This window comes from Pezoporus wallicus, unplaced genomic scaffold (genome assembly GCF_028554395.1).
Source record: "Pezoporus wallicus isolate ANWC-B61680 ecotype Strahan unplaced genomic scaffold, APGP_CSIRO_Pwel_v1 contig_9772, whole genome shotgun sequence".
Taxonomy (NCBI): domain Eukaryota; kingdom Metazoa; phylum Chordata; class Aves; order Psittaciformes; family Psittacidae; genus Pezoporus; species Pezoporus wallicus.
This window is the reverse complement of record NW_026637538.1, coordinates 91,094-115,711: the sequence shown is the minus strand read 5'-3', so window position 1 is coordinate 115,711 and position 24,618 is coordinate 91,094. Positions and strand designations below refer to the sequence as shown.

The window sequence follows — 24,618 nt, the reverse complement described above, 5'->3', positions numbered from 1 at the left end:
CAGAAGGGCCCTTGAAGCCAGGACTGAGCTCCCGGTTCCCCGCGCGCACCCGGCATGAATCAGTGGTGCAGGATTTCACCCCAGGAGCTAAAATCCAGGATGAATCAGTTCTGGTCCCAGATTTAAGAGGGATTAAGCCTCGCTCCTGGGCTCAGCGCTCGCATGGCCCTGGCACACACTCACACACACGGGGTTGTGTGGGGCCATCGCATGGGCACACGCAGCAGCAGCGCTGCATCACACTGTCCCCTTAAAGCCAAGCTGGAGCAAAGCAAGTGGGCAATTCCTTCCCTGTCATTAAGGTGCTGGCTTGGCCCCATGCCTGCACCTCCTGCTCGCTCCAGACCTGCTGAGCTATGCTACAGGGCACAGCGTTTGGTACCAGCCATCCCCTCGCAGCCACGTCGGGACGGATGCGGCTCTGGATGCTGCGGTGCTGAGAGCAGTTCCCCAGCCCCGGGATAACCCCAGCACCAAACCCACCCACTGCAATCGCCCCTCTGAGCAGAGCCCTGCTGCTCTCCACCCGTGTGCAGGGGTTGGGTTGCATCATGTAGGAAGCATGGAGTGTGACAAACCACCCCGGGAAGGCTGAAGGAGGCATAGGCATGGCTGAGAGCCTGCTATGCATTCATTCTACAAGTGCAGGTGGCACAAGGCAAGTGGGAGACTGAGCTCCCATTCAGTCGTGCCCATGGCAGGGGGTTGGGATTGGGTGATCTTAATGTGCTTTCCAATGCAAATTACCCCTCAGTCACACAGCAGCTGCACCCAGCAGTGGCACCATCCCCAGCTCCCATTCCCACCCTCTCCATGCCCTGCTCCCAGCTCATGGCTCCCACCCGATGCCAAATGCAGCAGGAGCCCAAATCCCTGTTCTCGCTGGGGAAAAGAAACACCCAAAGAGACCCCACCTCCGGTGCCATCCCTGCAATGTCTGGCTCATCCCATACGCTCATTTGAGGAGAGAAGCCACTGCAGTGGCATCGCTCTGATCAACCTCCAGTGCCCACCTTGGGGCCAAATGATCCCAATGCAAACGTCCACCTTCTATGACTTTGATGTCTTAGGTCTCAAAGATCCCAGTGGATTTTAGCCTCAGAACCCCGTGTTGCAAAACAGGTAGGTGCCCTCATAAATATCCACGCAGCTCATTAAGAGCTGAAGGCTCTTGGTACCCATTGACACACAATACATCATTATAAGTGCTGCAGAGCATGTGAGAATGACAGACAATGCAGTAACAAACTGCCTAATTAAAAGTGACAGAGCCAGATTGGAATCAGTGGTGGATACTGGGTGCTGTCGGAAAGGAATGAAGTCATTTGCTCAGGTGTGGATTGAGAAACACACACACAGTAACTCCTCACGTTGCATGGCTCAGTTACGCTGTTTTTATGAGCTGGGACATTGAGAAAGGAGAAGCCATTTGCCAAAGTAACAGGACAGGTTCCTTTGGGGAAGGAATTGTTCCTCAGCTCCATCTAAACCTGCCCTGGTGCAGCTTGAGGCTGTTTCCTCTTGTCCCATCCCTTGGTCCTTGGGAGCAGAGCCCAGCCCCTCCTGGCTCCATCCTCCTGTCAGGCACTTGGAGGGAGCCAATGCAGAGGCACAATCCCTGCCCTGGCCCTGCTGCTGCCTCACTGGTGCTGAGCCAGGCCAGGATGCTGGGGGCTTCCTGGCTGCCTGGGCACAAGCTGCTCCTGCTCAGCTCCATTCATCCAGCTCCTTTCCCATGGGCAGTTTCCAGCCGCTCTTCCCCAAGCCTGGAGCCTTGCAGGGGGTTGTTGTGGCCCCAGTGCAGGACTTTGCCTTCTTGAACCTCATCCCATTGGCACAGCCATGGAGCCAGCCTGGCCAGGGACATGGGAGGATCTCACACCCAGAGCTGCTTGCCCAGCCCTCGGCAGGGCTGGCCGGTATCACCCAGGCTCTTGGTACAGTGCCTAGGGAAGGAGCCTGCAGCAGGGACAGATGCTGTCACCACCACTCCATCAGTCCTAGCAGGGCTTTTCTCCTAATACCTGAATTTCCTGGAAACAACGAGAGCAGGAGCGCAGAGGATGGGCTGGAACCTCCCTGAGCACGAAGCCGACGTGGGCACGTCCCGTCCTGCCTCCCAAACCCTCCTGTAAATTCTTTGCGAGTGACGTCTGCTTTGGGAAGTGATTTAAGCAGAAGGGTTTAGCTACCCGCTGTGGCACCCAGGAATCCAAAAGGAGGAAGGAGGGAATGCGGCTGGCAGGAGGATGGGGATGGGGATGGGGATGGGGATGAGGACAGGGATGGGGATGGGGATGTGGACAGGGATGGGGATGAGGGATGGGGATGGGGATGTGGACAGGGATGGGGATGAGGATGGGGATGGGGATGGTGATGAAGCAGTGGGGATTGGGATGGGGATGAGGATGGGGTGGGGATGAGGATGGGGATGGGGATGGAGTGGGGATGGGGATGGGGATGAGGATGGGGTGGGGATGGGGATGAGGATGGGGTGGGGATGGGGATGAGGATGGGGTGGGGATGGGGATGAGGATGGGGTGGGGATGGGGATGAGGATGGGGTGGGGATAGGGATAACGATGGGGATGAGGATGAGGATGCTGATGGGGATGAGGATGAGGATGGGGATGAGGATGAGAATGAGGATGGGGTGGGGATGGGGATGAGAATGGGGATGGGGTGGGGATGAGAATGGGGATGGGGTGGGGATGAGAATGGGGATGGGGTGGGGATGGGGATGGGGATGAGGATGAGGTTGGGGTGGGGATGGGGATGAGTATGGGGATGGGAATGGGGATGAGCAGGCTTCAATCCAATACAGGATTGAAAGGAGGAAGTGAAAACAGAGATTTGGTGGGCATGGGAAGGAGGAGTAAGTGAGAGAAGGAAAGAGCTGGGGTGGAGTGGAGCTGGGGAAGGCTGCAGAGCTCTCCCCATCCATCCCCCAAACCAGGGTCCACGCAGACCCACTCTGGGATGCCCCTGTCACCATGCCCTGATCCCAGCTACAGCGCTCCCCTCCGTGCCCATCCGCTGTCCCCAGGGCTGGGGAGGGTCACACAGGGAGAGCAGTGGGAAGCCACATGAGTGTCATAATTACCAAGCAGACCTGTGGTCACTGGCATGTCCCTGGCTGTCCTACCACAGCACTGGCCTGGGCTTGCCTCCAGCCCAGCCCAGCACCTTCCCTTCTCCTCCAGGCACTGCAGAGATGGGCTGAGAAAGAGCTGAACTGAAACGTTTCTGCAACCAGAGCCCCTCACCACAAACCCAGCTCTGGGACCCCATAGAACCAGCCCATCTCCAGCCTGTGCCATGAGCAGGTCAATGCCTCTTGTGCTGCAGGATGAGGGCCAGCAGCCAAAAAGAAACCCAAAGCATTTAACAAAGTAGAGCCTCTCCTTACTCTGTTTTAAGCCTGAATTGAACTCGCAGGACTGAACCCGGCTCTGGAGCCAGGAATTGCAGCTCCCCTGCCTTGTCCTACCTGTGGCCACAGCATCAGCCATTCCCCTGCAATGTGTCACTTGGCCCAACACAGAGCTGCCTCTCCAGCCGCTCCTCGCGTGCCTGCTGAGGATCAAATCCTGCTGAGCCACTGCCCCACAGCTCTCTGCATCCCGCAGCCTGGCTCTTGCTTAACCTGAATCATTCCGATTCCTTGGGGCAAATGCTGATTCCTTGTTTATGCTTCATGCATTGCCCAGACTGAATAAACAGCAATTACTTATGGGAGCTTGATAAATCTATTACTCTGCACACACACGCTGAGGCAATAGCCCTAAAAGGTGATTTTCCCGATGGCAGGAATAAATCTCCATGTACCAAGGGAAGGGTTACAACACTCCCTAGGTTTGTCTCCCAAAATGCACCCTGTGATGGTTTAAGTCCCTCTGTGCCCATCCCCAAACCTCAACCTACAAAGCAACCACACTGCAAACTCAACGCCACGCATTGCTTTGGTCCAGACATGTCCAGAATGGGAGATGCTGGGACCATTCAGCGTCTTTGGATGGGGAGGACTTCACCCAAATGGATCAGCAGAGAAGCTGGACCAGGCTGCAAGGACACAGGCAGCAACTCTGGGGGAGCAGGAGGACACAGCAGCGCAGCTGGAGGTGACTGGAGCCTCCCTCACACCCTCCAGAGCCTTCTCCACCTTGTTGCCACCCTCCTCTTGTCCCCGTCCTTCCTGAGCTTGTTTTTGCTGCGTGGCCAAGAAGGCCGGCGCCGAATGGCAAAGCCTGATTTTGGAGAGCAGCCCATTCCACACTGAACCAAATACCTGGTCGAGGAGGAGCATCGAGAACATCAGCAGGAAGGGAAGAAACGTCCTGACTCAGCACGGCCTCTCCCATAGGGCAGGGAAGACAGCAAGGGAGAGAAACATGCAGCAAGGCTTTGGCTGCCACCGTGTCCAGCAGCCTTCCCTTCCCCATCCTTGAGAAGACAGCATGGGCTGATGGGTTTCTGCAGCTGTATCATGTCAGCATCAAGCTGTTGGCCATAGCCATGAAGTAATGCCCTGGCTAGACTGGAATTAGGGTGCCCGTGGAATCCCCCTGGATCACATCTCTCCCTCTGTGGGACAAGAGGAGCTTCAGCCTTGGCATTTAGAAAGGTTGAAGCAGGTTAATGCTCTCTGCAAGCTCTTCCCACACATCCTCACCTGTGCCAGCAGAGATGACCACTTCAAACACCTTCCTTAGAGGTATTGCAAATGATACCCATCCTGCTGGAAGGAGCAGGACTTTGAAAAGCCTTGCTCATCTCCGAGTAGAGCGGTACCAGTGCTCCCACTGAGAAATGGCTTTTCACCCTCCATTCCCAAGCATTAAAGGCAGCTTTAACCCTAAACCATCATCCTTCTGTGTCTTTCTAGGGCAGAACCTCCAGCATCTGATCATAGAATCATGGAGTGGTTTGTGTTGGAAGGGACCTTAAAGCTTTTCCAGCTCCAACCCCCTGCCACGGGCAAGGACCCCTTCCACTAGAGCAGGGTGCTCCAAGCCCCTGTGTCCAACCTGGCCTTGAACACTGCCAGGGATGGGGCAACCACAGCTTCTCTGGGCACCCTGTGCCAGTGCCTCAGCACCCTCACAGGGAAGAGCTTCTCCCTTATCTCCAACCTGAACTCCCCCTGTTCCAGTCTGAACCCATCACCCCTTGTCCCATCGCTCCAGCCCCTGATGCAGGTCGCTCTCCAGCATCCTTGTAGCCCCCTTCAGCCACTGGAAGCTGCTCTGAGGTCTCCATGTAGCTTCTCTGCTCCAGCCTAAAAAGCCCCAATGTTCTCAGGCCCTGATCATGGTCTCCTCTGGACCTGCACCCAACAGCTCCACATCCTTCTTATGTTGAGGACACCAGACAGGATAATAGACAGGATGTGAGGTGTAGTACACAATGCTGGGCAGGAACCGGGACTCAAAAGGCATCAAGAGAAGTGTTACAATTACATCTGGAGAGGTTTTGTGCCATTTTGCACCGGGAGATGCCATTTCAGCCAAACTGGGCTGGATCCTGTGTTAGACATCCATTTCAAGGGGTGGGGAGGGAAAGGAGAAGAGGAAGAATGGATACCTACAAGAGAAAGGAGCAGGAGTGATGCTGGGGCAGATGTGGCTGCAGATGCAGTGACCAGCAGTGCTTTCCCTGCGGCAGAGCTTCCTGGCATCTTCCAACATCTTATCCTGCACCATCCCACCCCACTCGGCGCGGGGCTCTGCTCCAGCCACCGGGAAACGGAACCAGTGCAATTCCACCTCCATCTCCTTCCCTCAGAGGGATCCTTCCCGGGGAGCCATCCCCAGTGCCCTCAGCCCCAGCTGAAGCACAGAACCTGCCAGGTGACCCCATGACCTGATGCTAATCAGGAACACTGATGTGCCTGCAGCCGCAAAGCCACAGGCGAGCAGCCCACGGGGACACGGATGCTCTCACCTCCTCCTGCAGGAGCCCTGGCTTTCACCAGATCCCAGCCATAGGGTTTGGGTTCATCCTGGAAACAACCTGGAAACTCCTGACACGGACATTGAGGGACAGATGTGGTATTCAAATGGGTCATCAGGAGAGGGCTTCCCTGGAAAGGTGTTTGGGGAAGATGGACATGCCATTGAAGCACACTAGGCTTGAAGAGGTTAACCCCGCTGGAAGGGGTCATCTTCCTTCTGCAGGCCCTCTGAAGACAAAACCTACTGCCCCATCTGACACGTTTCTTGTTGAAGCAGGTCTGTGCCACTGCACTTGGCAGGGAAATTCCCAGTTGGTCTGGGGCAGAACCACACCATCAAGCAGCAGCTTTCCCATGCAGCTGGAATTCCAGATTCCAGCCAGGGACAACCATCTCCTTCCCTGAGAACACCACGATGCTCAAAGGAGGCAGAAGTGGGAGTTCTTCTGTCCTGACTTTTCACATGAGACCGAGCAGGAAAATGCCTTCAAGAGCCATGTCCAGCACTGATTTCCAGCGAGGTCCAAGCAGGTATTTAAGGGTGTGTTCCCTGTGTTTTCATTAGAAGATAGTGGGGTTTGGTGTCTCCAATGCCAGCTTTTAAAGGGCTCTCGAGGAGTGGGAATGGAACAGTCAAAGATGGACTCGGACACTTCTGAACTCCAGCTTGGTGTCTGGAGGCTCTGAAGGTCTCTGCTGTTGCCAGACCAAACGACTGAGGAGCCTCAGGACTCCTGCTCCCCACACCCGGGGGTCTCAAAAGCAGATCCACCATCCCTAAACCACCCAGAGCATCAAACCCGCCCGCGATGCGCCCGTGTGCTCAGAGGCAGACCACGACCACCGCTCCCAGCCTCAGCCAGCGCAGACGCTGTGATTTCAAACGCATCCCTGCCAAAAGCACCGGTAACAAGCCCCGAAATCGCGGCTCCTCACTGCACATGGAGGCTGGACAGCAGCCAGGGGCTGAGCTCAGGCTCCAGGTGCCAAGCAGCAGCGAGCAGCCGCGCTCGGAGCCGTCCTGCCCGCACGCCCGCGGCACCTTGGGGTGCTCTCCTCACCATGTAAGGCTGCGGGAAGCCGGCGCTCGGGGCCCAGCGAATTACGGGCGAGTGATTTGTCGGTGCTGCCTGTGCCCTCACCACACAAACAAGCTCCCGAAGGAAGGAGGGTACAGACAGAGGAGGGGAAGGGAGGAAAAAGAAGCCAACAGGTTGATCTGGATTACATCAACGGTTACACCCTCCTCCGCTTAATGAACATAGGAGAACAGGTGCCTGGAATTCATTAGCCAACCCACGAGCCGAGGAGACGGGAATTACGCCGGCCAAACTCCTCGGCGTGCCACTGCTCTGCTTCCCTGTGCGGCGGCAGCAGCAAAGCTTCATCTCCTCTTCATCCCTCCCTTCCCCTTCCCTCGAGCTGAGCCATGACCAACCCCTGCACAGCCTTCAGCAGCGGCTCCCTCTCCTCCTGGGAGCTGTCAGGGAAAGCAGGAGGCACATCCCCGGATCGCCTGGGCCGCTGCAGCCCCAATGGCTTGGCCAGCAATGGCTACAGGGACGGTGGATACAGATGCTCCTCTTACTCCTCCTTCTCCATCGATGGGAGACTTCTGGCCCCCGTGCACCTCGACATCGACACGGACTTCCAAGCCATGCGGCAGCAGGAGAAAGAGGACATCAAGTCGCTCAACAACCAGTTTGTGACCCTCATTGAGAAGGTAAGGTGAGCTACTGGGGACCACGGCGCAACCCAGGGACCAGGGTGGTGGGGGGGAAGCAGACACTAACCAGTCTCTCATGAGACTTAGCCAGGCCTTCAGCTAAGTATTGCCAGGCTCTGAATATCACCCTAATTGACTAATTAGCTATTCCTTCAGTGCTATCTGCTTTACCAAGGGCCAGCATCATCTCCTGGTGAAGGGGCGCCAGCAGCATCCCCTTTGCTGCACCCATCACCCTGAGGGTCCCTGGAGAGCTCTGCCCTCAGGGTCCCAACCCTGCCTAAGCACCAGCCCCAGGGCCACGGAGCAGGCCTTGGCTCCCAGAGTGGCCAAACAGCCACGGGCAGTGATGCTGATGAAGGGCTCAAGAGGGTGGAACCTCACCCCCAAAGCAAGGCAGCTGCACAAGGGAGAACCCCCCCCACCAGCTCCCTGCTCTGTGGCTCCTCAGCCAGGAAAGTGCCACTTTCATCTCTGCAGATGCATGAGGAGGCAGAAGGGTTTCTCCGAGGAGAACAGCTCATCGAGCCGAGGCAGGTTCGTGCAGAGCCCTGGTGCTCTGTAAACAGATGGTAATCTCCCGGCAGGATTGCTTCACTGCGCCCCACAACGCGGGCCCTCGGTGCCAAGCTGCCATGCCTTGCCTTCCCTTTTATATGGCTTGGGTTTACCTCGGGGAGGACCTGAATTCACACTGGGCCGGGGGGAGCATCTCCACCAGCATCTCCCCACAGTGAGCCAGCCATGGCTCCGTGTGCGCAGAGCGGGTACCAGGGGGCTGCCTCTGTATGGAGGGGCACGGCAGCCCCCTGGTTGTGTTGTACGTGCTGCAGGGCTGGTCCTTTGGCTCTCCAGAGCAGGGCTCGTGTGGATGTTAACCCTGCTCAGAAACCAGCCCTCAGCAGAAAGGACAGGGGTAGGGGCATGGCACAACCTGTACATGAGGCAGATCACAGGCACGAGCCTGTCCCGTGCAAATAGGGATGGAAGGAGGGAGAGAGCCTCCAGCTTCCCTGATAAACCCGGTCTGATGGCCTGCAGTAAGCGTGCATCACAGAGCATGATGGACAGAAGATGCTAACACTCCACCTCAGCTGGGTGGCTTTGATTTTAGGGCTGGCAGCTCCTGCTGGCAGCTTGGAAGGCTGTAGCTTCAAGGGGTACATCAAGAGGTAAACTCCAGCCTTCTGCCTCAGGCCCTCATTCCAGAGGAAAGGAATGGCACTTCCTCCTCGAAGACAATGTGTCTTTGGAATTAGATGGTCCTCAGCTCACTGACCTCACACTGACTTTGGGAGTTTGCTGCTGATGGTTTTCCAGCAGGATGCTCCAGACCTCCTGGTGTTTATTTCCCATCTGGATACGTGCAGGTAGAAGACAAGGAAAAGCCAAGTCACGGAGCCCCTGTTTGAAGCCCTGAGCAGCACAGAGGCTCTGAGGAACAAGCTCTGGTCACTATTTCTATACTCAGGCATCCCTTTCCAGGCAATGAGGTGAGGTCTGGGTGATTCTGCTGCTGCAAAGCTCCTGTCAGAAGACTCTGCAAGGATAAGAGGGATGCTGTATAAGAAGCCAAGATGTAACAGCCCTGTGGATGGGCAAGGTGTGGCGACAAGAAAGAGACTGAAGAGTCTGGGGAGGGAGAAAAAGAGCAGCCAAGGAATTAGGAGCAAGGTCAGGACCTCAGACTTCATTTGAGGGTCAAAGATGGACTTGGAACAACAGCCAAGGCATTCACTTACCAGCCCAACAGGGAAGCTGTTCCCTACAGCCAACCCTCCAGGTTGACCCCAGCCCCACAAGATGCTGCAGATGGAGAGAAGAAATGGCCCAATTGGCTCCTGGTAGCCCTGGAGACCGCTTACTTGTGCCACTTGTGATGCCCCTTCCTGGCTTCCCTGCAGCATCCTTCCCTGGCTCCCAGCCTCGGGCATGCACACAGAGCGTGCCAGGACAAAGCAGGCAGCCAGCAGACTGGACTGCTGGTGGGATGCCTCAGGATATCAGGAAGAAAGGACTAGATCTCTAACAGCAAGACCTGGAAGATCCCAACACTCGCATCCCTTTCAGCTGCAAACTGACTGAGCATCAGAGAGCTCGTGCTCTGCTTGGCTGCTCTCTGCTCCTGCTTCCCTCTCTGTTCAACCAGAAGATCCTAAGGTCCTTTGAGCCCCAACCATTGTATGAGTTTGGGAAAGATGCTGCCTCCCACCCTGTGCATCTGTGCAGTGTCAGCAGCTGGGAACGCTGCCTCTTCAGTGCACTTTGTGCCACGGGTTAAAGGGAAAGGAGAAGGTCCAGGCCTGATAGCATCTGCACCCCATTGCTCACCACACAGACACAGCATCCCCATTGAATCACCTCCGTGACAGGGGAGGAAGCTGTTGGAGGCAAGGCCCAGTGAGCAGCCAGAACGTGAGTGAAGGAGCTCAGCTCTGTTGAGAGCATTACGAGAGAGAGGTAGCAATTAGATAATGAATTGAAGTTAGTCAGGAGCTTTGAAGATGAAAACTGTTAAACCCTGAGCATCCCTGCTCAGGTGGTGAGCGTTGCGAGCAAGAGTGCCAGCTTCATCAGACGGTGGCTGGATGAGGACCCGGTGGATCCTCTCTCAGACAGGCACACGCAGACCTCACGTGGAGTCTGTAATTAGGTTGCTTATTCTCTGCAGTTCCCATAGGCCTTGTCTCTGGTGCTTTGCAATACAAACCTGGGCTCTGATTCATGGCTCAAGCTTCACCGCGGTGTAATCCGGCACATTGGAGAGGAGTTCTCTTGGCTTGGGCAACTCCGAGGTAGGAAATGTGACTTTCATTCGCCCTGGACATCAGTGCATGACCTGGAGTGGATTTTCAGCCTTTGCTTCAGCATGTTCAAGGCAAAGCGGACTGTCACTGAACAGGTCTTATTTTTCAGTGATTTAATAGAAGGTGCTCGTTCATGTTGATGCAAACATGTTCTGTCAAGAAATCCAGGAGGAGGTGTTGTGTAAAACCCCTTAAAGTCCCCAGAACCTCATCCTCAGACCTCATTTTCTCATTCTCACCCATATTCCCTGCTGATTCACTACTCTGAAAGTCTCCAGATCGATATCTCCTGCCCAGCCAGGAGCTTTGATTTTGGCTGTTGGTGTTACTAATATCTCCGAACCCTCTCCTGTAGGTCCAGTGCTTGGAGCAACAGAACAAGGTCCTGACGACAAGGTGGAACTTCCTGAAGGATCAAGACAATTCCCACTCGGAGTCAGACATCAAGGCCATCTACGATCAGTACATGAGCAAGATGAATCACGAGATGAAGGCGCTCACCTATGAGCAGGAAAACCTGGAGTCAGAGCTGACAAAGGTCCTGAGCACCATGGATAACTTCCGGAGCAAGTAGGTGTCTCCCAGCTGGGTATTACGGGGGGGGGGGGAATGTGCTTTAAAGGTTTTGGTGGGCACAGAGTGTGGGATTAACTTAACCCAGCCTCTCATTCCCAGCAAGCGATCCCTAGCTTGGTGTGCACAGCAGTGTGCATCCAAGCCAGCATCCCACCCCCTTCCCAGTTAACCAGAGATGAAGGAAAGCCCCTAAAAAGCACAGTACTAACGAGTGCAAGGCATGAGGAATGCCTTAGGCCAGGAGCAGTGTTATCAGGAATGACAGCCTCTGAAACACAGAAATGGTTCTTTCCCTACTGTTAGCACAAAGCAGGACTTTTCCCCCAAATGGTTTTATGGATCTATGCTATTTAGTGCTCACAAACATCCCGTCCTTCCCCCTTCGCCCCATCACGCTGACAGCAAAACCCTCCTTTGACCAAACAGTCAGACTTCAGCCCAGAAAACCTCTTGACACATTGAGGCAGCCGGAGGTTGAGTGGAGCATCAGCTGCCATGTGCTTATCACCGCTCTGCCAAGAGCCTGGAGATGCTCAGATAAGAGCACTTGAGATGTGCCCTGCCTCATTCACCAGCACAATGCTTTTCTTATTATCACTGCCATTTGCATACCACAGATGAATCCACAATGAGAGACTTTCCCCTCCAGTTCCACCCATCTGCCTACACAGGAGCTCTGAAGTCTTCCACGTTCAGGTGGGGCAGAGCCATGGATGGGCAATGTGAAAGCAGGATGGTTTGGACAGTGAGGCAGGGACAGGCATCACTGTAGGAATAATCCAACCCCCTTCCTGCTGTACAAAGTGATGCAGAAATACTCACGGTGCCCTCCCCTGAGAGTTTAGGCCAAGGATTTAAAGCCCTTTGCAGACTTTGATTAAACTCAATGTGCTGCAAGTGAGGGGAAGGACCAATACGTCCACTTTACAGATGGATTGACGGAGACAAAGCAGTTAAATGTCTCGAGTTCACAGATCCAGCTGCTGGTGGAGCAGCAATTGGAACTGTTCCTTTAACCTTATGCTGAAATCATTATGTTCAGCATCCTTCAAGAAGTGATGCGCTCACACCCAGGTGCCAAGAAATACCTAAATCCCTCATGGTGGCTGGCTGGCTGGCTGCTCTTTGTTTGGATGTTGGTTTTGCTGCAAGACTTGGGCTCGCTGTTGTTTGCTTTGCTGACTGGTCCCAACCCTGAGCTTGGACCCAAGCCACGACAGGGATTGTGCCATTTACTCCCTGCCCTAAAAAGGCTTAGACTTGGTCTTCCTTGCACTTCCCTAAGGAAGTAACTGCTCTGTGGCCCTGCACTTGGTTTATTCCCTGGAAAAGCCAGACAGGAAAATGGTTGGGCTGGTGGAGAAATGACGGATCAGTCACTGTCCTTTAAGGATAAAGGTGCTTACACAAAGAGGCGGTGGGTCTGCCCCTTCCCTTTGAATTCCTTGCAGTTACCACTCGGTTGGACAATGGGATAAGACACGATAGGGATGCTCCATCCCTCGAAGTTAATAAAAGAGGCTGACTCAAGGAACAGAACCCAGCAGATAAGGACGCAGCATGTGCCATATTAGACAGCAGAGAATCCACAATGGCTTACGACCAGCCCAGCTATAGGTCTGGAGAAGCATTCCTGCTTTGTGGGACATGGGAAAAGAGTGCTCGGGAATGACCCTGCTCCTCAAAGCCCTTCATTTGTGGAGCCTTCCCTTTTGCTTCCTCCCATGCAGGAGCTGCCGGGGGGGACCTAAGGTAAAGGGGTAAATCCCACCTTGTCCCTGGGTGCTGGGGCACCTAACTCAGCGGGTCCCTGTGACTGTGATACCTGCTCCCAGCAGGCAGTGATTCAGAGGAGAGCGCTGCTGGTGCTGAGCTCCTCCAGGCAGGCGTCCAGCCCCGTCCCAGCCCAGCCCGGCTCTGTTGAGTCCTGCTCCCGAAGCCTCAGCCCAGTTGTTTTTCTGGAGCAAATGGTCTGCTTAAACCATGCAAATTTTGGAGGCTCCCAGCTCCTCCGAGGGTTTCTTTTCCCAAGGGAAAGTTGTCGATGGGGAGGAAAAACTCCGTGACTCCAGTGGGAAAGGAAACTGGGGATGTTCTCACCCAAGCTGCGGAGCTCCCGAAGGAACGCTCCATGACCACCCCAGCAGGCTCCTGCCCAGCAGATGCCTCCAGATGTGAAATGGGCCTCTCGGTGCCCCTCTGCAGGCCCTCGTTCATCTTCTCTCCCCAGGGGCTGCTTTCCAAAGCCCACCCAGGAGATGGAGCGAGCTGGGATGCGTGCAGCTCCTTCCAAACCAGGTTGCCACTGGGAGCAATTCCAAACGCAGAGAGGAAGGAGAGGGGAGAGGAAAGTGGGTTGGAGGCTGCACATGGTCAATACCCCTGCTTCTTTAGGGAGTCAAGCTAAAACTCAGATCCTGAATGGACCTGCATACGCATGACTGCCCAGAGATGCACACCTGCACACGTGTGGGAGCTCAACGCGTGTGATTCGCACACGCAAAGACCCACCTGAATGAGAAGCAGGGAACTGGTGCCTCTGGTGTGGCACTGGGGAGACACTGGGGCACACAGACATTGAAGGGTCCATGTCTCAGACCCAGGGGTTGTGCTGGTCAGACCTTGGACATGAAGACCAGACAGAACCCCTCAACTTAAAGGTGGTTTCCAGCTACTTCCTGCCCCATTTCCTCATTCCACAAGGGGAAAACTGCCTTCATTTCGCACCATGAGGCTCAGATCCACATCCCACCGCTGAAGCTTCACCCTGAAGTCGTCTTGAAGGCACACGCAGAGAGGAACACAGCCTGCTTGAGAGCTGCTTCCCCTCTGCTTTTGCTTCCCTGCCCTACGGATGGCCCCCAAGGCGCCCAGACGCCCGTCTCAGGTGCACCAATGGAGATGGGATGGATTTAATCCTTATGCTCCATCCCCATGTGAGTCAGGGCCCGGCCGCCGGGTCCCTCCGGAGCCGGAGCCGTGCGGGGAGCGTGTTTGGCTGGCTGGGCTTGCTCCCTTTCAGGCAGGAGCTGTGTTTGTCCGACGCACAGGATGATGTCAGTGCCCAGCAATGCGGGAGGCTGCTCCGGCAGGCTGGGACGCACCGGGATTGGGCTGAGGTGCAGTGTGAGGATGAAGGGCGAGTGGCAGGCTGTAATTAAGCTGGGTACGGAGCTGCTCACATTCCGGCTTGGAGCAGGGAAACCAGACAGGTAAATCTTGTTGGCCGTGCTCCTGGCTTAGCAAAGCAGGCAAGAGAGAGGCTGGGCTTAACACCAAGGGGGTATGTGCTCAAGAGGAACCTTAGAAGAGCCTAAGTGTAGAGCCTGTGATTGCCACGTCCCCCCTGTCAAGGATGCAACAGCTCCAGGGAGCTGGTTTTCCTGTTTCAGGTCAGCTCCTGAGCAGGACTTCCCCCCTGCCCTTTGCTGAGGTTCCCTGTGCTGCATTCCCAACACCTTCTCCTCTTTCTGCTCCTCTTTCTCCTAAAGGTTCATACGGCAGTTTGGGAGGAACTGGAATGAACCGAAGAACAGACCATGGCTGTCATTCCATAGTCATTCCCCATTTTCTCACCATCCCCCTGTTAGGAGCTGCCATTTTACCTCGTTCCCAAAGGACTCAGCTTTCCCCAGATCCATTTGGTGACACTGAGAGCTTTCACTCACAGCCTGGAAACTCCACGTGCGCATCAGGCTAAAAGGAGCCTGAGGTCTCATGGAAGAGCCGGGACCTGCCCTGGCCTTGGCCAAAGAGCCAACGCTCCCCAAACATATCCATGGGAGACACCAAACCCCATTGTACATGCTGCCGGATGGCAAAGGAACCAACCTGGTCACCACCAGGCCCCAATGAGACCCTGTGGCTTCCTGGGCAGCACCAGCACTGGCCACACGTTCATCCCAACGCCACCAAGGGTTGGGTATTCCCTACGCTCCCCTCATCCCTGCTGCTGGCCATCAGGAAATGCCCCTGGCCTAGCTCTTTGCTCCCCTGGTCCTACCTTATCAACCCTGTTTGAACCACCTGCGGGCTGGTTCCTCTGATGGATGCTTTGCCCTGTCCCATCCCGGTTTGTTCCCTCCTCTCCATGGGCACTGTTTGCCAGGTCCTGCGCTCTTCACAATTCCCACTCCGTTCGGGATCAGTCATGACACTCACCCAGTATTCCTGCAATTCCCACAGGGCACTTTTCACCCTTGAGAAGACTCCTGGAGCTGGGAAATGAAATGCTGAGGATGCCCCATAGGAACAGGAGGCAGCAGCTTAGGGTGAAAGGTTGCGAGCCTTTAGTCCGGGCTGCAGCCTCACCACAACCCACCCTCTGTCTCCTCTCTCTGTGGCAAAAGTGAGGTAACCTGAGGCTGCTGTGCCCTCAAAGTACAGTAGAATTAAAGCTGCCTCCTCTCTACTCTGGGGCTCCTCAGCCTTAAAGTGCTCGTGGTCCTTCCCCTCTCTCTTGTCCAAGATGCCCACACAAGGACAAGGAGCACAGGGAGGTGGGACATCACAGAAAGCTTTGATAATGCTTTTAGGGGCCAGCGGGACAACCTGAAGCATCGCAGGGCTTTCACCCTGTGCAATTCCTTACTGCTTTTCCCACTCTCCTTAGGTACGAGGATGAAATCCGCCTCTGCAGTGGCATGGAATACACCTTCATGGAGCTCAAAAAGGTCAGTGGCAGGAGGAGCTTCCCATCCAGCCAGGCTTTACACCGGCTCTGTGTAGTCACTGAAGAGCTTGGGGAAGCAACGTGGTCCAGACACAGCTAAGGCAGGCTCTGGACTAAGGCTTTGGACCCCAGGTGTTTGGTGGGGTTAGGAGGGCAGCAGATAGTGAACACAGCACCTCAACAGGAAAGGAACAAGTGAGCCTGGGCCATCGTGGCTCCACAAGAGCCCCACGGCTCGGGATGGAAGCACTTGGGGGTCGGACCATACCCAAACACTGCACTGAGCCCTGGCCACGGTGGGGTCTGCACCCCAGGACCTGCCAAGGCACCACCTCCCCTCCCTGGCCTGTTTTCCCTCCGGGTGACATCACGGGTTGGGAAAGGCTGGGAAGTGATGGATGTGTTTGCTTTTGTTCCCTGCTGCATGGCCGCGCCCTGCAGAAACATCCAGCCCCAGCAGTAGCTGCAGTGGCATCAGCTGGAAGGGGAGGCTTTGTCCGCAGCCTTCCCGTGAGAGCTCGGACCCCAGGGGCAGGAATGCGGCGCGGCAGTAGCAGAGGAAACGCTCCCCATAGATGAGCATCGTGGCTAATTGCAGGTTGTCCCTGGCACACTCCAGGCCAGGCAGGGCAGCATCAGGGCTCTCAATAACCTGGGCTCTTTGTGGTGACCCAAGGCTGAGCGGCTGGGGACCAGCCCTGCCGGCTTCCTTCTCCACCCTGCCCTGCTGAGGCTTCCCCCAAGCACCCACTCAGAGACACTGCAGAGGGAAAGGTCCACAAAGGAGCCTCCTCGCAGAGCAGGAGAGAGGTTTCACAACAAACACACAGGGGGAGAGGTGGGAAAGGCTCCTCACTCCAAGCTCAAGCTGTCCATTAATGCCCTTCCCTCATCCTGTAGGATTTGGATGTGAGCACCTTGCACAGAACGGAGCTGGAGGTTAAACTCAATGGGCTCCAAGAGCTGATGGAACTGAAGAAGACCATCTACGAGCAGGTAAAGCTGCACCTGGGAGGGTGGCCGGGGAGCACACAGGGTGTGTGGTGCTGCAGACAACCATGAGATGCTTAAGGCAGGGGCTCATGAGCGAATCCCCTTCCCTTAGATAACCAGCTCCATTTCAAAGGGGATCAGGATGCCCTCCTGCCCCACAGCTCCAAGACCTCTCCCCTCTAACAGACACAACCCAACACACTCCAGGTCCCCTCAGAGGAGGGGTGTGCAGCCAGGTGTGGTTTCACCAGGGGGAAGGATACAGCCCTTCGGCCCAAGGCAGAGGCTGCAGCGTGCCTCTATCTCCTCAAACAGGGAGAAGCGATTACAGCCACTTACTCAGAGCCTATAGAATGTGGCCAAGCAGGCTCAGCAGTGCTGGGAACACTCATAATTTGTCTGAGTTCTACCAATACAAACAATTCAAACGCTTGGCAGAGGAATATTCGCATTCCTCGTGTGGAAACTGAGGCACGGAGAGGCCCCAGGACCTGCATCCCTGCTTCCTGAAAGGAAAATCCCTCTGCTCTCTCCTCTCCATAGCTTTGTTTTCAGGTCGTTTGCTCCCCTGTGCCTGTTGATGGGACTGACATCAATGTACAGGCACACACTGGAAGGGCAAAAAAGAGAAGCCCTTCTGAGCAGCCTTGCCCACAGCGTGTTGGTAGGAACCCCATTAAGAACCCACCAGGTTCTCTTCTTCCCCTGCCAGAGGATGCTCAATACTTGCAATAAACGTGCATCTTCTCATACACTACTGACGTGCTCCGGGATTAACAAAGAGGCTCAAGGATTGAACACCAGTGGGGAAGTCTCCCCTCATCCTGCTCCTGGGAAGAGTGAGGGGGTATTTCCCTGTTATTCATGAATCACCGTGTCAGGGTGCCCTTTGTTTCCCCAGCCAGGGGAAGGCCAGGTAAGCAAGGAATACAAATACCTCTGTTGAAGATCAGAGCCCTCGGCACAAAAGGGAAGAACAAACCCATTAAGATGAAAGGGAAGAGCTGAGCAGGGAGCCGGGCCGCTCCCTTTCAACCCTGTGCACATCAGAAGCACTGCAGAGATAACAGGGACATCGCTGCCGGGTGCCTGTGTCCCCGCTCTGCTCAACAGCCAGTCACGTCTTGCCTGGATACAAACCACCCAGGAGGGCAGGGATTAAGGGTCCTTTCCAGGTTCACTGAGGGCAGTCTGCATTCAGCATTGTTTGGCTCCAGCTATCAAGAGCAAATACCCCTGTCAGTGATGCTGCAGCTTGTGCGTGCACATTCCTGCCTCCCCCGTGCTGGGTCGAGCTCCCCCAGCACACGCGAGCAGCTCTGGGCAGTGGAATAGGTTTGCTAGTGATGGATGGGCTCAGAGCAGGGTCCTCATTGCCCCTGCTCTAACAAGACACAAAGCAGACTCTAACAACACAAGCGGCAGGCACAGCCTCGCAGACAGAGCCATAGAACCATGGAATAGTTAGGGTTGGAAAGGACCTTAAGATCATCCAGTTCCAACCCCCTGCCATGGGCAGGGACACCTCACACTAAACCATGCCACCCAAACATATAGTATATATAGATATATATTATATACAAATATTATATATTATTTATTATATTATTATATATTATATAAGATACTCGAGCAGAACTGAGCAAAGGCACCTTTCCAGCAGCACCAGCCTGCAGTGATTCACACTGCCCTAGCTCTTGCCCAAGACACAGTGCCCACTCCCTGAGCACTGGCAGATACTGCAGCACGATCACCCCCCTGCTCTGCTGAGCCCCCACTTGCAGCCCTGGGTGCAGTTCTGGTGTCCTCAACATAAGGACATGGAGCTGCTGGAGCAACAAGGGGGATGCAAACCAACATCCTCCTCTTAAGAGCAGGCCACGGGGATGCTCAGGGGTTGGAGCAGCTCCCATAGGAGCCAGGCTGAGAACATTGGGGCTGGAGCAGAGAAGCTGCGTGGGGACCTCAGAGCAGCTTCCAGTGGCTGAAGGGGGCTATGAGGATGCTGGAGAGGGACCTGCATCAGGGGCTGGAGCGATGGGACAAGGGGTGATGGGTTCAGACTGGAACAGGGGGAGTTCAGGTTGGAGATAAGGCAGAAGCTCTTCCCTGTGAGGGTGCTGGGACACTGGAATGGGTTGAATGGAGAAGATTTGGATGCCCATCCCTGGCCAGGTTGGACACAGGGACTTGGAGCAAGCTGCTCCAGTGGAAGGGGTCCCTGACCGTGGCAGAGATTGGAGCTGGATGATCTTAAAGTCCCTTCCAACCCAAAGCATTCCATGATTCCATCAGTTCAATTACCCTGCCCTGCATCCAGTACCGATGAGTTTTGTCAGACTCTTTACCAGGTTGTACCCAAAGGTCCCAAACCTGAGTCTGGGTTCCCTGGATGAAGCAACAGCAGCTTCCAAAGCCTGGGAATCTCCCCCCCCTCCCCACTGCACATGGAGGATGCTTTCCCAAGCTACACAGAGCAGCTCAGTCAGGGTCCAGCTCTCTCCTGCTCACTGTGTTGGCTACCTGGCATCTCAGCCCCATTCTCTCTTTGCTATTCAGGAACTGGAGGAGCTGCTGACAGAAATCAAGGACATCTCTGTTGTCCTGGGAATTGACAACGCGTGCAAGCTGGACCTGAGCAGGATTGTGGAAGAAGTGAGGGCCCAGTATGAGGCTCTGGCTCTTCGGAGCTGGGAGGAGGCTGAAGCACTCACCAGGAGAAAGGTATCTGGCTCCTTATCTGATGGGTACTGGGGAGAGGTGAGGAGAGAAGAGGGAGGGAGAGCAGCCTCGAAACTACAGGGATCAGCAAGCTGTGGAGGGACAGAGCAAAGCTGGGTTGGAGGGAGGGACCCGGTGCTCATCCAGACCAACTCCTCCTCACTCGGGTGTGTAAATTGGCAGTTTCATTGCTCTGGGCTGCCCATGCTGTCAGTGGGAAAAGGCAGGGACATCTCCCAGTGGCAGCTTGTCCCACCTAAGATGCAAATGACATTCCAGTGATGCCTCCTCCAAACAGAGCAGGAATGTGATTAACCCTAATAAGAGACAGTGTGTGCGACCTGGCCCAGCTCCAGCCAGAACAGGAGAGAACAGCCCCACATCTTTCCCAAACCCCATTGGGTGCTTCTCCGTATGAGCAGTGGGAACCTTGCAGACCCCTTTGGTAGAGCACAGGAGATAACCCCCCCCCCATTCCAAAACACCTGCAGCTGAACGAAGGCAGCATCCAGTCAGGCACCTACGGGGGTCACCTCCTGGACAGCCGCCGGGAGATCGCAGACCTGAACATCCAGATCCAGAAGCTGAGGTCCTGCATCGTGTCCCAAAAGAGCCAGGTATGGCCTGGGCTGGGTGACAGGACTGGTGCACAGGTCAAACTCCAACACACCTAACACTTCCCAACCCTTTCCTTCACGGAACCAGTGCCTTTACTTAGAGGAGCACATCAAAGAAGCGGGAGAGCATGGCGAGATGGCCCTCAAGGATGCCAAAGCCAAACTGGTCAAGCTAGAAGAAGCCCTACAGAAGAGCAAGGAGGACATGGCTCATCTGGTGAAGGAGTATCAGGAGCTGATGAACATCAAGCTAGCACTGGATGTGGAGATCCTAACTTACAGGAAGCTGATGGAAGGGGAGGAGAGCAGGTAAGCTGGGCTTCTTTGTGCCTGAGGAGAGGAAGGGATGCACCCAAACACGTAGGGAGAAAGCAGCCATCCCAAGCTTTGAGGCTGGTATTGAAGGTTTGATCAACAAAAGAACAAATCCCAGCAGTCCCCATAGAGTTCAGCCCTATTCCTGGCCCTAAAGTTTTTCTTAGACCCCCACACACACACACTGGAGGGTCCCAGCACCTCTCTACATGGTGCTTTGCCCAGATGCAGCTGAGTGACACCTAAGGCTCACGGGGGCCACACTCCCATCCTCTTTACCTCTGTGGCACTGTCAATGTGTCCTCACACTCTGTCCTTGCATTCACAGCATGGAGCAACCGATACCCACAGTCATCAGCAGCGTCCACTCCAGACCAAAGCACCGTAAGTGGTTTTATCCCCACAGCCTGGGAAAGCTGAGGGGGGATGAAAGGTTTCTGACCCCTCTCTTCCTTTCCCCCCCCTCCACCCCCCTGCAGTCTCTGCCAGCACCCTGAGAAACTCCAAGCTCTTTGCAAGAAAAGCAGGCAGCACCAACGGGGAGATGAAGGCAAACGGAGGCAGCCCAAAGGCGCTGCCCCCCAGAAGCCACAGTGATGACCCAGTGACACCAGAAGCTGTCTCCAGCGGTGCCCAGCCAAAGCTCAGCTCCCTGCCCACCGACGAGTGCTCCTAGGAGAACCAGAGCCCCCGCATGACCACAGCACCCACCGGCACCTGGAGCCCCACGAGGCCAAAGCACTTTCTCCTGAACTCAAGCCAACAGCCGAGGGGCAGAGGATGGGAATCCACCCCAAGCTGCCTCCACTGTCTTCCCAACACCCCAGTTCACATCTCTGTTACCTACACGCAGAAACCAAGCCAGGATTTGAAAGACTCCCCCATTCAGACACTCCCACCGCCATCCTCCTCTCCAGGTGTGTCACCCCAGAGGATCTGCACTCACAGCCTTTGGGATGTGCCTATCGGACACTTGGCAGGAGGGGGAAGTATTCTCACAGCAGCTTGTAACCCAGTCGCCACCAGCCCAGCCATTCTACCAGCATCCCTAAATCCTTCTGCCTGCTCCAGCCCTGCCCTGTGTGTGTCTGAGGTGTTCAGGGAGGTGGCTTTCAGAGGAAGGCAGCTTTGGGCTTTCCCCATCAGCTGATGGGGAGATGCAGGCGAACAGCCTGAGCCATGGGTATGTGATACCTGGATTTGCAGATGTGGTGACAAACACGCTGGTTGCACTGAGGGATGCTTGGCCGCAGCATTTAAGTGGTTATACTGCCTTTGGGGTGGCCTCTCACTCCTCCCCATGCCACCAAAGCTAAAGCTCCTCGAACCTTTTAGTTTCATAAGACACCTCTCTCTAACAGCATCTCCCCCTGTCTCACAGCAATGCACTCCACACACAGTGGGGGTAGGTCCTAGAAACAAGGGCATTGGCTCCCATTTAACTACAACAAGCAGGACTTGGCTTTGTAGTTACTGAACTCACACAGGAGCTCGTCCCTTACCTGCCTGACACCGGTCATGCCACACCACAGCTACTAGAGCCAGCTCTGTGGGTGCCACGTCCCCTGTGAGCACAGCAGGGGGGATGCTCCGGCCTCAGACACACATTCCCATCACCCTCTTGCACATCCACACCATGCCCTGCCCCGTCCTGCTTCGGGATGCACTGTCCTGCTTTGGGAGGCCAGGCTCTGGCCCCAGCCACTGCCAGCAGCACCACTCCAGTCCCCAGCTCTGAGCTCCCAGGCAGTTGCCAACAGCCTCTTGGCACGTCTCCGTTGAGCGCATCGCAGTGATTGCATGTTGCTGCAGGACAGATGCCTCTGCAGCACCCCTGTACCCACAGCACGGGGCCATGGCTGGTACAATAAACAGAGTGTCACACACAACCCACTGCACTGGTGGTGTCCTAATTTCTTCCTACATCCCATGTGAAAGAGCAGCTCCTTCCCCAGTCTCAGCTGAGGGCTCTGGCTAAACTCTGCACCAAAATCACTGAATCACGGAATGGTTTGGGGGGGAAAAGGACCTTACAGCTCACCCAATTCCAAGGGGCTACAAGAAACCCGGACAGGGGCTTTGGACAAGGGCCTGTAGGGACAGGCCAAGGGGAATGGCTTGAACCTGCCCGAGGGCAGACTGAGATGAGCTCTTAGGCAGAAGCTCTTCCCTGGGAGGGTGCTGAGGCGCTGGCACAGGGTGCCCAGAGAAGCTGTGGCTGCCCCAGCCCTGGCAGTGTTCAAGGCCAGGCTGGATGGGGCTTGGAGCACCCTGCTCCAGTGGAAGGGGTCCCTGCCCATAGCAGGGGATTGGAGCTGGTCCCTTCCAACACAAACCATTTCATGATTCTATGACTTATGGGAGATCCAAAACAGTCAAAGCCCTCAAGGACCCAGGATGGGGAGCATCTTTCTCCGCTCTGTTTGCTAGCCACACATTAAACCTGATTTCTCACTGGACAAGGGGAGCAGTGATGGAGCAGTGATTGATGGAGCAGTGATTGAGCAGTGATAGAGCAGTGACTGAGCAGTGATGGAGCAGTGATTGATTGAGCAGTGACTGAGCAGTGATGGAGCAGTGACTGAGCAGTGAGGGAGCAGTGATTGATTGAGCAGTGATAGAGCAGTGACTGAGCAGTGATGGAGCAGTGATTGATTGAGCAGTGACTGAGCAGTGATGGAGCAGTGACGGAGCAGTGACTGAGCAGTTAGGGAGCAGTGACTGATTGAGCAGTGACTGAGCAGTGAGGGAGCAGTGACTGAGCAGTGATGGAGCAGTGACTGAGCAGTGACAGAGCACTGATGGAGCACTGATGGAGCAGTGATTGATGGAGCAGTGATGGAGCAGAGATTGAGCAGTGATTGATTGAGCAGTGATTGAGCAGTGATGGAGCAGTGATTGAGCAGTGATGGAGCAGAGATTGAGCAGTGATGGAGCAGTGATGGAACAGTGATTGATGGAGCAGTGATGGAGCAGTGATTGATGGAGCAGTGATGGAGCAGTGATGGAACAGTGATTGATGAAGCAGTGATGAAGCAGTGATTGATGGAGCAGTGACTGATGGAGCAGTGATTGCGCTCCGGTCACACCCGCCCACCCAGCCCAGCGCGCAGCGCTTAGCGCAGAGCTGCCCCTGCAGGCAGCTCCCCACACAGCCCGTTCCGCATCCTGGCTGCGGGGACACCGCGGGGCTGTGCTTGGCTGAGGGACACCCGCGGGGTGTGTGAGGCCCAGCACTGCTCTGCACAGCCCCGGCGCTGCAGCAGAGGGGAAGAGCAGGAGCACAGCGCGGGTGTTGTCCAGAATGAAACCGGAGCGGAACGGGGGGGTTTGGGAGCTCTCAATGTTCCATTGAGTGAACAAGGGCGGTCAGAGAGGGGTCTGCAGCCAGGCTGGATGGGATGGGCACGGGCTCAGCACCAGCCTGGGCCTGCAAGAAGAGAGATTTTAGCTGGTTTCCTTCCCTGCCACAGCCTTGTGGGTATCATCCCTCTCGTTGCTGCTTCTGAGCTTTCACCACCCAAAGCAATGGGAGAGAGCCCTGGGGCCTGAGCAGGGCATTAGGAGCTGGACCCCTGGGGTCTTGTTCACTGTTGTAGGGCCCAGGAGAGAAAGACCCAAGTCACTATTTCACTGTCTCAGTCACTTCTCTGCTCCGTGCCTCAGTTTCCCCACTGGCAACTGGAAAGTGAGAACCAAGCCACATCCTACCAGGGCAACACAGAACAACTTCTGCATTCCATTGATGGGGCCTGAGCTATGCCTGAGACAGTCCTATTGCTCCAGGACCTGCCCATGCACCCATCCCTCCCCCTCCATCACACTACCCATAAGCCCTGAATGACCAGGACCAATTTCTTACAGCAGGGACACAGCCAGCCCTAAAGCTGGGGAATTCCCAGGGGAAGCTCTGCATTGGCTCCCTTTGTCTGGTGAAGGGCACCAACACCCCTTGTCCCCTTGAGAAACACCAGGCAGGACCAGCAGCAGGATCTCAGGACCCCCTCCGGGCTGCTGGGGACAGTCCTGCAAGGATGCTGAGCCAGCGCAGCATCCAACAGACCCAGCTGCTGCTACTGGGGCTGGTATACTAAAGGCAGCTCCTGTTATCTATGCAGCCAAACCACAGCCATCTCCAGGTAAAGCCCTATCAGTTTCAACTGCAAGAGGCTTCCCAAACATGATCTCAACCCCTGTCTGGAGCCAAGGATTGAAGCCTCAGCCCAAGCGTGGCGAAAG

General features: G+C 55.5%; 1 protein-coding gene across 1 annotated transcript; it reads left to right on the top strand.

The window, feature by feature from the left end:
* The first annotated feature begins 6,993 nt into the window (after positions 1-6,993).
* On the top strand, positions 6,994-21,531 carry KRT80 (keratin 80). The gene is made up of 9 exons (XM_057406006.1): positions 6,994-7,675; positions 10,841-11,055; positions 15,674-15,734; positions 16,634-16,729; positions 19,286-19,450; positions 19,939-20,064; positions 20,153-20,373; positions 20,708-20,763; positions 20,859-21,531. Exons 1-9 carry the CDS (start codon positions 7,382-7,384, stop codon positions 21,053-21,055), a joined length of 1,431 nt encoding a protein of 476 aa, XP_057261989.1. The 5' UTR covers positions 6,994-7,381; the 3' UTR covers positions 21,056-21,531.
* Positions 21,532-24,618: the final 3,087 nt, after the last annotated feature.